Genomic DNA, 12,181 nt, shown 5'->3' with positions numbered 1-12,181 from the left:
GTCATTTCTGAGAAGCACAATGCAAAGCTGCAGAGTTAAATTCTTAGAAAAAAGAAATGAGAGGTTCGGTTATTATTTCATAATGTGGCATGAATTAATTTATATTACTAAGAGCACAAGATAGTGATTATGATTAAAGTATAATAATTATCTAAAGAACTACAGACTGTGACGTATAACACCGTTGTTCCTTCCGGTGACACGAGGACGGCGCACATTATGATATCCATCCGCAGGTTAAATAAATATCCGTGTTTAATCAAGATGAAAATATGTGTTTTGTTATTTTTATGTTGACACAAGTCTTGAATAAATCAGATAAAATCAGACACAGCAGAGCTTGTCTTTGTAATTAATAAAATATATTGAGGGCGGGGCGGAAAGCACTACTTCTCTCGGCACAACCTCTTCCGGTCCTCTTTCCAGTTTCCCGTGCAACATGGTGAGTGTCTTTCGGCGGCGGCCTATCGGAAGAACTCAAAATAACCCAAATGTATCCGATATATAATAAATAATCACGTACACTCATGTCATACGTTCACATTATTAATCGCCTATGTATAGATTTCGGTTTAGGGTAAAGTCAGAAATGCCAAAACAATGCTTTGGGCCTTGGGCTAGTTGTTAGCAAGCTAACTGTTTCAGGCATGTGTTCAGTAGAATGGCTGATGTCGATGTTGCCGTTAAACAGGGGGAAAAGAGTGACAAAACTTCAACTATATGTAAAATGTATACAGAACGGTTAACTAATCTGGTGAATAAATTTATCAAACTTCCAGCTATTGTGTAGCGTTCAGTGTAGTGTTACAATGGCTGCGGGTCGGCGCAGACGGCGAAGGTCTTGATGGAATATGGTCTGTGTACAACATTTCAGATTCAGAGTACTTTATTGATCCCTTTAGGGGGTGTCCATGAGGGAAATTAGCATCTCCAAAAAAAAATAAAAAATTGGCCATTTGACAGCGCAAACCTGTTTAAACCTCTGGTGATAGTACTGCGAGTTTAACTAGCGAAAACCTGAAGTGTTCTAAAATCTACCAGAAATTTCTATAGCTCTGCTGACAGTTTTCCCCAAAGACTGCATCTAAATGTCTACAATAGTAAACAGTATATACCCACGTTTTGGTGGTGTCCTCTTTGAAATACTCTCAACCTTTAGGAGAATTCTGTTCAAACCCAGGATGCTTCTTTAATAAAAATCTGTAAATAGTGTGTTTTCTGGAAGACGTGATGTAATTTGTCTCTGGTATCTGCATTTGATAGACCAAGAAAAGGAGGAATAACGGTCGTGCCAAGAAGGGCCGTGGCCACGTGCAGCCCATCCGCTGCACCAACTGTGCCCGTTGTGTCCCCAAGGACAAGGCCATCAAGAAGTTTGTGATCAGGAACATCGTGGAGGCAGCGGCTGTGAGAGACATCTCGGAGGCCAGTGTCTTTGACTGTAAGTTCCAAACATCTCCCTCATGGATTGCCACAACCCAGTTCTCATGTGAACGTCCTGTTAAATCTTTTTCCCCTCTGTGTTGCAGCGTATGTGCTGCCCAAGCTCTACGTGAAGCTGCACTACTGTGTCAGCTGTGCCATCCACAGTAAGGTGGTGAGGAACCGCTCTTGTGAGGCCAGGAAAGACCGCACGCCACCCCCGAGGTTCAGGCCTGCTGTAAGTATCAGAAGTGGTGGTGGCATTTAAATCTGGACACTTTATTTTGGTGCTAGCTTATCAGAAGTGGACCTAGTTTTACAGAAATGTTACTTCATGGATCAACAAACTATTGCCAACCACCAGAGATCAGGGGTTATAGGTTAAAGTGGAAATAATTAAATTAGTTGTTTTTGCATGTGTAAAGCTGCATTTAAAAGCAATGCTGAGGGGATTTGTGGTTTATCAGTATTTTTTATTTTTTTGCAGGCTGGTGCGCCAAGACCTCCTCCAAAGACAATGTAAAGCAGAATTTAAAGATGCTGTTCACCTGAATAAATTCCTGTCTTGACTAAAACCTTTTGTGATTCCTAAATGTGTCAAAAGAAACGACAGACCTGTCAAGTATTTTTATTCGCAATAAACTTACAGTACAAAACTCAGAGTGTAAGATCAGTAACGTAAATGCTTAATTACATATGATACATTTACAAAGGCTCTGCAGATTAAAACCATATCAATTTATAAGAAGGAGGGGTTAAAACTAACAAGTAGTGAAGCAAATTCCTCTGAATGCAATGCACAACACAAGCCGGTTTCATTTCAGAACTCTGATCCTCAAACTTTGGTTGTCCTGTTTGTAGAGATTTAAAGAGAAAATGACAGCGGGACCACGTGCACCAGGTCACCGTGAGGGGAATTGAGGTGTAAATGAGTCTTTTGGAATGTGTACTTCAAATGACCAGAGAAGCTTCATCACTTGGAAAACTTGAGGGAGAAAAACGCAGAAAAGACCTCAAGCCAAAGGCACAGCGGTCGACGGCACAAATCCAAAACCGGTGCAGTCGACCTGGAACGCGATCCGTTAAAATAGTTAATCCGACTGTTGGGCCGTTCCTTTAACGTCGGCATCACCAAAACAACCACCTGTCCAAGCAACATCGATATCTGTTGGCGTGTCGGAGTGGGAGACGTCCTTCGGTGCTGCGAGGACCCACATGCAGTCAGAAAAACGTCGGAACAGCTAAACCAGTAAAGACGGAACAGGAACACAGGAAATAAGGTGTCGCCAAGATGAACCAACAGTCCAGCTCAGCTCCAAACACGTTAGCCACAGGGAAGAAGATCACTGCACAAAGTAACTGGATACTCGACCGACGCGTACTCTTTTGGTTATAAGCAACTTGTCAAACATCTTTATGCTCAGTTCAATAGTTCTCTCCTATAGATTTGTGTCCTCTGCGCCTGATTATTCACTTCAGCGTAAACGTCTCTGGTTCACCAGGCCAGCAAAGGTCTCATCAGAACAGGATCGAGGGGTTAACTGGTCCTCAAGATAACACACGGGTCAGTTCTGCACCGCAAACAGGGATTTATTATAGATCAAACCCACGTGATCGTTGAGGGAAGCTGCTCTTTTAGTTCAGTGAGCTGAAGTGAGATTCACAAAACAAGAATATAAACAGTCGACTCTTCGGGACGGCTGTGACCTCCAGGATGCTCTCACGCATGGCTAAGCAGCATGTGCAAATAACTCTTTTTATTATTATTTTAGAAAAAAAAATATAAAACAATCCTATTTTTACGAAATAGGAGGGAAAAGATTTGTGCAAAGCTATGAGCCAGACAACTAAAGTGAATGGTTTCGGAACTCCGGGACCATTTGAGCTGGCAACGGGGTGAAGAAAGGCACGATACAATCAGACACAACGCCGTTATCTCAGCGAGCGCATAAATAATAACATCAACAGGTCTGTAGTTCAGGGCAAACGTTCAAAATGGCGGCAGTGGCCGTGGCAGGAACCCCGCGAGGGCTCCTCACGCCGTGATGCAAATGTGCCGATCGAGGATAAATCAATAAAGCGGCTTAATGCAATCGTAGTTGTCTGGCAGGTATCAGTGCAACAAAAGCAGGAACAAAAACATCTCACACAGGGAAGTCACACAAAGGCCTTCGTTTTCCTACTGAATTCAGTTTTTCAAAATGAACCCGCTTCTTTCGCTTTCCCGTCTCTCTCGCAGACGCAACCAAAAAGTGCAGTTTTGACTCCGTACACCAGGTTTCTGGGTTTGGTCTGCACTCCCCCGTCATATAAAAGCATCACATCGTATGAGAATTAAGTCAGAGTGGAAAAATCTCCTATAAGACCTCAGATGATCTTTGCAACGCAACAAAAATGTGGGTGTTTTTTTTTCCTTTTCTTGATATATTATCTCTGTTAAAGTGCACGTTTTGTCCTGTTGTGGACAAATGCTCGATGTCTCTACCACAATTTGTGCATCTAGTCAGTGTCCTGAATTTAGGAGCAAGGCACATTTGAGGATTAGAAAGTGCGTTGGCTCTGTGGCTAATTTAGCATCTGTTAAAGTACATTTCATAGTGATTGGTTGTATTCAAACGATTGTTCCTATGTACAGGATTGAGTCAGTGTTCCCGTCCTCTCGCGTGCAGACCAAACCCAGTCCGGTCCTCTCGGTGTGGGACAGCTCCCGCTGTACCGGTCGTCCCTCAGTCGAGGACGTGTTCCCCGCGCACGATGTGCGAGGAGAACTCGTAGCGGTCCTGGCTGCGGTGGCCGCAGATGTTGCACTCGAACGGCTGGTGGAACCCGTGGCAGCCCATGTGGATGGTAAACATAACGTGGTCCAAGAAGAGCACGCGGCAGTGCTCGCACCGGAAAGAGCGCACGGCTCGACCCTCGGCGTCCACGACCCTGAAGGTCTCCCGAGAGGTGGACGAGGGTACCGTCGGCGAGCTGGGCGTTGGCGCCAAGGCGGTCGGGAAGGCCGGGTGGCCCCCGTCCTCCCTCTCTGCTTCCCTGTCCTTCGCGTGGCCCGGACTGCGCCTGTCACGAGGCCGGCGGTGGGCGACGGGGAGGGGCGCCGGGTGATGGTTGTCGGCGTGGACGAGGTGATGGCTGTTAGTGGTGTGCAGGGTTGGAGTCAGAGCGGTGCTGTTGCACAGCTCGTCGGGCATGCTCTCAGTGTCTGTGGAGTCCTGGCAACCGTTGCTAGGGGAGGGCAAGTGACTCCGACTCACGGGTAGATCCTCGTGACCCTCTGCGGCCTCCCTCCCGACGAAACCCGCGGCCCCGAACACGACGCCGGTCCCCGTGCAGTCCAGCCTCGGGCCGAGAGCGGCGGAGGTGTGAACGGAGCCGAGGATGGGTCTGAGTTCTGACAGACAGGAAGGGTGAGTGGCGGGGAGGTGCAGAGGCCTGTGGGCGTCCCCCCCGTTACCTGTCAGAGCCGTGAACTCTGCTCCGACCCCAGTAAAGTGCGGGGATTCGAGCTCCCCCGTGTGCATCTCCGCGTCTTTACTCAAACCTGCGCTCAGCTCATAAGCTGCGTCGTCAAGGCTGAGACGTATGTGCTTCTGTCCTGAAATCAAGAGGGGGGAAAAACCACATTTGGTGAGACGGGAGGGGGGGGGGGAGGGGTTACTGCCCAGATTTGGCACCAAAAAAAAAAAAAAACAACACTGCCGTTATGCTATTAGGGGGCACCTCGAGTATTCAACACTGGGTTCAAAGGCATTGATCTAACTGTTCTCACCTACAAATTTCTGTGGTGTGGATCTCTTGCGTTTGGTGATGCTGTTCGCGAGTCGATCGATAAATGCCTTCTTGTCTGCAGTGGGCTGCAGGAAAGAGTCTGGTATAAACTCTAACTCCCTCATCTCCTCTCCTGCAGAGAGTACAAACACTCTTATTACCTAGCAGCAGGAGAAGCTAGCTGAAGCCGCGCAGACAGTGGGCTGCATGGCTACATTTGACACTGGCGGGCTATTTTTAACAACTGATCGTTAGTTTCTGAGCGCCCGTTCCTCCACGGCTGTAACGCTGTACCTGGGTTTGCTGCGCTGGCCGCCTGCTGTGATTCCAGGCTCTGTAAGTAGCTGTGGCAGCGGTCCTGGTGCTCCTCCAGTGTGCTCTGCTGCTTGTAACTGCGGCCACAGTAACTGCACTTGAACGGCTTCCCTATAGTTGGAGAAGATACTGGAGAGCGGGCGGAAAATTCCACCATCATCAATACACTCGTGCGCACGGAAAATCTCTGTCTAAATGTCGCGAAAATGTCGTGCCTGCATGAGTGCGGAGGTGACCAGTGAGCGCATCCCGTCTTCGGCAGGCGTAGCTGCAGAAGGGACATTTAAAAGGTTTCTCGCCTGAGTGCAGCTTGATGTGGCGGAGCAGATTACCCTTCTGAGTAAAGGACGCTCCGCATTGATTACACTGAAATGGCCGCTCACCTGTGGATACGTGAAACCTGTCAATCTGCCCCACTCTTAGGTTGGAATATCTGTCTTTAACAGTGTCCTGGAGTACTTTAACTGGATTTAAAGCACCTCCCCACAACCACACACACATCTCATAATGTAAAGGGAACTGTCTGTACCTGTATGGCTGCGTTTATGCACCATGAGGACATTTGGACCAATGCAGGTCATTCCACAGATGTCACACTTGATTTTCCCATTTGGTAATCTGGTAGGCCCAGTTTGTAAAATGTCTGGATTGGGTGGTTCCCTGTACCCTCTAGCCGCCTCAGATCCTTGCTCTGGACCACCATCCTCTACCCGCTCTGCCCTTTCATCTTCAGTGCTGCGACCTGGGTCCTCATCACTGTACAGTTCCACTTTAATGGAGTTTGCTACAGAGGTATAGGCGCAGTGTACATTAGAAGATAGGAATACAGGGACTGATGCATTTCCAGACATAAAAAAAAAAGATTGGTACTGGTAATAATTACTTTCAAACTGACCACTGAGGGAGCGACTTGGCGAGGTCTCCTTGCTGTTTGGGGTGCTCACTGTTGGACCCCCGAGGCCCCCAGAAAACTCTCTTTCCATTGAGGAGTCTCCACTAGCTGCAAAATAAAATAGAATTCAAATTGTTGATCCACAATAAAAATGTATAATATTTAAAATATATCTGTGATGAAATCAGCCCAACCTGATATGTTTGACTGGCCATTACAGTCGTCAACATCCATGCTAGTTCAGGTTGAATACTAAGAAGTTGATATGACAAAACAGAGTCTTTTTTTTCTTTATTGTCAAAGCAATCCCAAAACAGTACGAAGAGGTAAAAAGGATTAGATGAAATTGATCAAACTGGAACTAAGGTAGGACATTAAAATGACTGAACTTGTCTCGCACACCCAAGTTAGACCACCAATTTTAAAAATCCATAGCACTCTAGGAACCTGTCAGCCAACTTGTTAAATTGGAATTTAATTTAAAAAAAAACGCATTCTTGATCACCTAAATATAACTGGGGAGGGAGGATGACGAATTTTAATATACTACACTGGCAGCTGAGTTAACGTCACCGTTATTAGCGTTAGCAGTGGGTCTCATAATATTAAAATAACAGCACGCGTTTGAAGTTCACATCATACAAAGATTTATGTGTGACAATAGAGACAGAAGTATAACTAACAAGGGTTATGGGGTGTCATTACACTATACGGCAATATCGCTGAGATAAATCAAGTTTGCGGACCGGCCTTTGTGGCTAATGCTACCTCACTACATGTGATGAATGTTACCGTTAGCCACGTTAGCTAGCTAAACTCAATATAACAACATTTGTCATCAGCTCTCGAAACGTGCTGTCCTGAGATAAAAATGAAAAAAAAATATGTGCCATAACATACGGTAGTAAATGTTGAATTGTGACATTAACGGGCTGTCGCAATCTATTGGAGGTATTCCTGTCTATACAGCTCTCAGCTTAATGCTAGTATTAACGCACAAATGAATGTTAGCCTAAACTCTGAGCTAACCTCCACAGGCAAAATGTTTCCTCAACGGTTGCTATGGTACCCACAGCCTCCCAAATGCTACGCTTAGCCGTTAGGCGGTTAACGAGACAGCTAGCTGGCGCTCCCTAAAAGCATTAAAAATATTTTAACAACACGAAAAACACAATACAATGGTGTCAGCCCATTATAAACGGAGCACGGAAACATTACCTCTCCCAAGCAGGACCTTTGCAGTGGGGTTATTCTGTATTTACATCGGCTTTATTATGAGGGCAGCATCATTCCGTAGATTTTACCTCCAGCGTCAAAGAATTTCCGGTAACAATACAAAGGTTTGACCGATAGGGGGCAGTAATTCAGTACAAACAGGAAGGAGGCGGGAGAATAGGAGTAGAAGAAGAATATTATTATTATTATTATTACAAGTAGTACTAAGAACCAGAATGAATAACTTTCAATATTTTGTGTTGTAGATGCGACTTGATCAAATATGTGTCCCAGTGAAAAGAAATAATGCACCTTAAGCTTAAACATTAAGCTTTTAAGTTACTCTCATTGTGTTAAAAAGCCTTTTACCACCAGTTTTCGTGTGCTTTATTACTTATACTATTGTACTTTAAGCAGAAATGGATATGAAACAAATACAGTGTATGTAAAAAGAAGGAAATTTCCAAATAATATAATGTGTCTTTTTGTTTTATTTTCATTTAAAAATCCAGAGGTTTTTCAAGATCTATGTCAGGGCTTTTCTAAAAGCAAAATCACATTTACTTTTGCAAAACGAGGCGTTAATTTAATTTATCAATAACGCACAATTGTAAAAAAAAAAAAAAAAAAAAAGAAAGAAAAGAAAAGAAAATACAAAAGAAAACACTATTCAACTTCGGAGGAAAGTACTCCTGTAGCTGGTGGTGGATACCGGTGGGAGGATGGTGCGCGTCCATGTCAGAGTTCTCTCCTCCTGACGGGGCTCCTGTGCGCGTCCATGTTAGTTATTTCCCCCTGTGCGCGTCCATGTTCGAGTTATCTCCTCCTGACGGGGCTCCTGTGCGCGTCCATGTTAGAGTTCTTTCCTCCTGTGCGCGTCCATGTTACAGTCTGATACGTTACGTCACTTATGGACGCTGGTTTTACGACGGCGTGCTTACACAATAACAGTTTCCGTTAGTTTGACTTGCAAATCTCCCCCTCGCGTGAAACGGTGGCGCTTTTCCTCCCGTATTCAACAGAGGACACATTTGTAGTCTCGGATTACCCTCGGGTGTGAAGAGTAGCTGTGTTGAAGGCGAAGGAGCCGCTAACGTACAAGGCGTTCCCGCTGGACCGCAGCTCAACTCCCGGCCGAGGCCCAGCACTGAGCACGAGCGGCGGCTCCAAAAGTTTGTTGTTGTCACGTGATGTGATACGAACGTGGCTGTAAAAGTTTGCTTAGATAGTAAAACTGCGTGAGTGCGGCATCATCAAAACTGCTCGGATACCATTTTCACTACAATGCCGCAGCCAAAACACCGAAAGATTGCTGTTATAGGTTACAGGTCCGTGGGTGAGTAAAAAGCACACGAGCTCGTGCTCGGCTAATGCTAGTTAGCACGCCAGCTAACGTCCTGTCTTTGTTTTCGTGTGGATTGCAGTAATAGTATACCACATTTACAAGCTTGTTTATTTTTACGGGTGTTCGCTCAGATTTGCTTTCAATCCGTTCAAAGCGGCACTTTTTTGTTAGAGCTCCGAGCAGCTGTTACCGGCGGTAGCTTGTTGTCCGGGAAGCATTAGCACAGCTAGTGATCTGCCAGAGTACGTGTCGAAACTTTTAGCGTGGTAGCATGTTTAGCCTAATAAGTACAAGCGCGGTAAGGTATCCAAAAGTTTTTAAGATGTCCTTGTATGGCCTGTGCAGCAATGATTTGATCAGATTACTAACTTCCGTATATCGCGACAGGAAAGGTCCCCCAGTATGTGTTTATAAAGCCATTATATTTGCCCCGCAGGAAAGTCTTCTCTTACCATACAGTTTGTGGAGGGACAGTTTGTTGACTCCTATGACCCCACCATTGAAAATAGTAGGTGCCATTTTAATTTTAAGGCTTTTTTCAAAGATCACATTTGCTGAGGCTCAAGTTAAACAAGTTACAAATTCCTTTTCGCAGCATTTAACAAATTGGTCACTGTGAACAGTCAAGACTTCAATCTTCAGCTGGTTGATACAGCTGGACAAGTAAGTTACGTATTTGACCTTGTATCTGCCACCACAACCACCAAGCCTTTAGATTTTCACATCTAGACCTGATTATTCTTAATATTAACCAATGGTTTTGCTGATATTTCTAACATTCAAGATAACACCTCGTCTTTGCTTGCAGGATGAATACTCAATTTTTCATCAATCCCATTCGATGGACATTCATGGGTATGTCCTTGTATATTCGGTGACTTCCATGAAAAGGTAAGTGTTCTGTGTTGTTTGGCACAAAAAAATTCTATAAACAGGACTAAAGGGCACCAGAGTATAGATTGTACTAACTCCCCGATCCTAAGGTCCTTTGCTATTTGTCCTTTCAGTTTTGAAGTTGTGCAGTCTCTCCATGAGAAGCTGCTGGACATGGTTGGGAAAATTCAGTAAGTTTTGGCCATTGGGTGTGATTCTTTGCAAAATTAGTGTTAATTTCATGTGAATTCTAATCACATCATCATTTCTTTTTAGGGTCCCGATTGTTCTTGTTGGAAACAAAAAGGATCTCCACATGGAAAGGTACTTAAAATAACAATATAAATAAGGACATATGTTTAAATGGCACAAGTTAGGTTTGAAGGGATACATTTAATCATGGTTCTCTGAAATGTGCTGGCCAGAAACTGAAATGGTGAGTCACCGTTGTTATTAATAAATAGATAGAATATTGCCACTTTCGCTTCTACATTTGTATCTTGGGTTAACCAGTAGGCAAAATAGTGTTATACCTTTGTGTATGTGCAGAACTAAATGTTTCGGAACTCAATTTTGCGATACAGCCTCTTTTTTTTTTTGCCACCAGGGTTATTAAGCAAGAGGAAGGAAAGAAGCTGGCTGACTCCTGGGGGGCTGCGTTCATGGAGTCTTCAGCCAAGGAGAACGAGGTGATGATGAGCGCACCTTTCAGCTCACTCTGCAGTCCACATTTTTGATTCCACTTGCTTTCCGCATCATTAACGATGTTGTTTCGGTGCAGACCGCTGTGGAGGTTTTCAAGCGGATCATTCTGGAGATCGAGAAGGCCGATGGAAACGCACCCGCGGTGGAGAAAAAGTGTGCCGTGATGTAAACGTGCGTCCGGGATATCACAAAACTTACATTGCTGGAGACGGGAGGCACAGACTTCAGCTTGCCAGTTGCGACCTCATCAACACTAGAGACACTGCAAATCTGCTCAGGCGGTTGACAAATTGATGAAGTATTCTTAGAATTGTAACCACGACTGAATACTTTTTTTTACGCAAAATGCAATTTGTAGACGGGCATATCCTTTTTCAGTTTAACAAAATGCTCCGACATCAAAATAGCAGCAGGTATATTCGTTCCAGAGAAATGCATCCTCTTTTTTTTTTATCGACATTGTGGTATCGCTTGTAACCGATATTTGAGAAGACATCCACTCATGTCTCAAAACTGTTTAGTGGAGTCCCTGAAGACCGTTTAAGGAAATGGCTGTGATTCTGGGTCTCTTACCTGATAGTCATATTGCTCTAAATGTGTGTAAATTCAGTATTATCCACAGATTAATTAGAATCTCCATTGAGATTTAACAAATCCCTTCTCTGTAAATTTTCAGGTACCTTTCTTAATGTGTCTCTTCGCTCATTTTAAGCTCTGGCGCAGATTAGTCCTTCCATTCTTTCTACAGTATAATTTATCTTTATTGACTGTAATATTAGCGTTTCTCAAATACGTAGATTTTATACAGTATATGGAAACTTAGAAACGATTACATTTTGAGTGATGGAGGTTTGCTCTCTTTTAGAGTATAAGTGGGCAAGTATTAACATGAATTGGATGTCTAGAAGGTGAAATACTTTAAAATGGCCCAGTGTGAGCTTCTTAAGCTTGCTTCATAAAATTTAATCGGCAATCATGACACGCTCGATGGCTGTTGCATGCTTGAGATCCTCACAGATGCTGTTCAAAACCTGACAAAAGGTGGATTTCTCCCCATGATTTTGCCATATCTGAAGTGATATTTATATTTATTGTAATTCTATCAGGCGGGGTTGCTGAGTAAGTGGTTGATTGGCGGGTGATTGGTGACGGTCTAAGCTGCTGGTGCTCTGTCTTGTGCCTTACACATTCTCAAACTACTTCTGCATCCCATCATTACTTGAGGTGCTCTCTTTTTCTGTACTTTGTTCACACTGAGATGCAGGTCGTGCTGCTGCTCACATGGATACCAATATTACCTTGTTGGTCAGTGTTCAAAAATCATGCTGTAAACAGTTTTGTACATAAATAAATGTTACTCATTTGATGTGTGGACTGGATTTGTAATCATACAGTAACTGACCGTCTAAAAAAACACTGAAGAATCACGTTTGAAAACAAATAAGCAGCAGCTCATTTCTGCGCATTGTGACTTTCACCTATAGAATGTATACATTAAGAAAAATTAGTTATTGTACTAACAGGCAGAAGATAAATGCCAGTTATCACACAACCTCTTTGGCAGAGAATAATTAACATTAAACTGACCTGATGTTGACTTTAACCCAGTGAAAGCCTGAAAACCGCTCCCTTGAATTTAAATT

General features: G+C 44.0%; 3 protein-coding genes across 12 annotated transcripts; 2 read left to right on the top strand and 1 right to left on the bottom strand.

The window, feature by feature from the left end:
• Positions 1 to 297: 297 nt before the first annotated feature.
• On the top strand, positions 298 to 1,997 carry LOC101063750 (40S ribosomal protein S26). The gene is made up of 4 exons (XM_003973181.3): positions 298 to 442; positions 1,264 to 1,441; positions 1,530 to 1,660; positions 1,910 to 1,997. The coding sequence occupies exons 1-4, from the start codon at positions 440 to 442 to the stop codon at positions 1,943 to 1,945; spliced, it is 348 nt and encodes a 115-aa protein (XP_003973230.1). The 5' UTR covers positions 298 to 439; the 3' UTR covers positions 1,946 to 1,997.
• A 535-nt stretch (positions 1,998 to 2,532) lies between these two features.
• LOC101069628 (zinc finger protein Eos) lies at positions 2,533 to 7,748 on the bottom strand. Of its 10 annotated transcripts, XM_029826210.1 has the most exons (9): positions 7,619 to 7,730; positions 7,430 to 7,533; positions 6,595 to 6,652; positions 6,392 to 6,508; positions 6,038 to 6,292; positions 5,724 to 5,891; positions 5,488 to 5,637; positions 5,195 to 5,326; positions 2,533 to 5,020 (listed from the first exon to the last, which is right to left on the bottom strand). In XM_029826210.1, exons 3-9 carry the CDS (start codon positions 6,632 to 6,634, stop codon positions 4,149 to 4,151), a joined length of 1,734 nt encoding a protein of 577 aa, XP_029682070.1. In that variant the 5' UTR covers positions 6,635 to 6,652; positions 7,430 to 7,533; positions 7,619 to 7,730; the 3' UTR covers positions 2,533 to 4,148. The 10 variants fall into 10 exon arrangements, with proteins under 10 accessions (XP_029682070.1, XP_029682067.1, XP_029682072.1 ...); XM_029826207.1 differs by lacking the exon at positions 7,430 to 7,533 and having other exon boundaries at positions 7,619 to 7,748; XM_029826212.1 differs by lacking the exon at positions 7,430 to 7,533 and having other exon boundaries at positions 6,404 to 6,508; positions 7,619 to 7,747.
• Positions 7,749 to 8,506: 758 nt separating this feature from the next.
• On the top strand, positions 8,507 to 11,904 carry rhebl1 (Ras homolog, mTORC1 binding like 1). The gene is made up of 8 exons (XM_003973182.3): positions 8,507 to 8,951; positions 9,397 to 9,468; positions 9,556 to 9,623; positions 9,769 to 9,851; positions 9,968 to 10,024; positions 10,110 to 10,157; positions 10,441 to 10,522; positions 10,615 to 11,904. Exons 1-8 carry the CDS (start codon positions 8,900 to 8,902, stop codon positions 10,705 to 10,707), a joined length of 555 nt encoding a protein of 184 aa, XP_003973231.1. The 5' UTR covers positions 8,507 to 8,899; the 3' UTR covers positions 10,708 to 11,904.
• The last annotated feature ends 277 nt before the right edge of the window (positions 11,905 to 12,181 follow it).

The sequence above is a fragment of the Takifugu rubripes genome, chromosome 19, assembly GCF_901000725.2.
Source record: "Takifugu rubripes chromosome 19, fTakRub1.2, whole genome shotgun sequence".
NCBI lineage: Eukaryota > Metazoa > Chordata > Actinopteri > Tetraodontiformes > Tetraodontidae > Takifugu > Takifugu rubripes.
The sequence above is the reverse complement of the archived record's forward strand: the minus strand, read 5'-3'. Positions and strand labels throughout refer to the sequence as shown.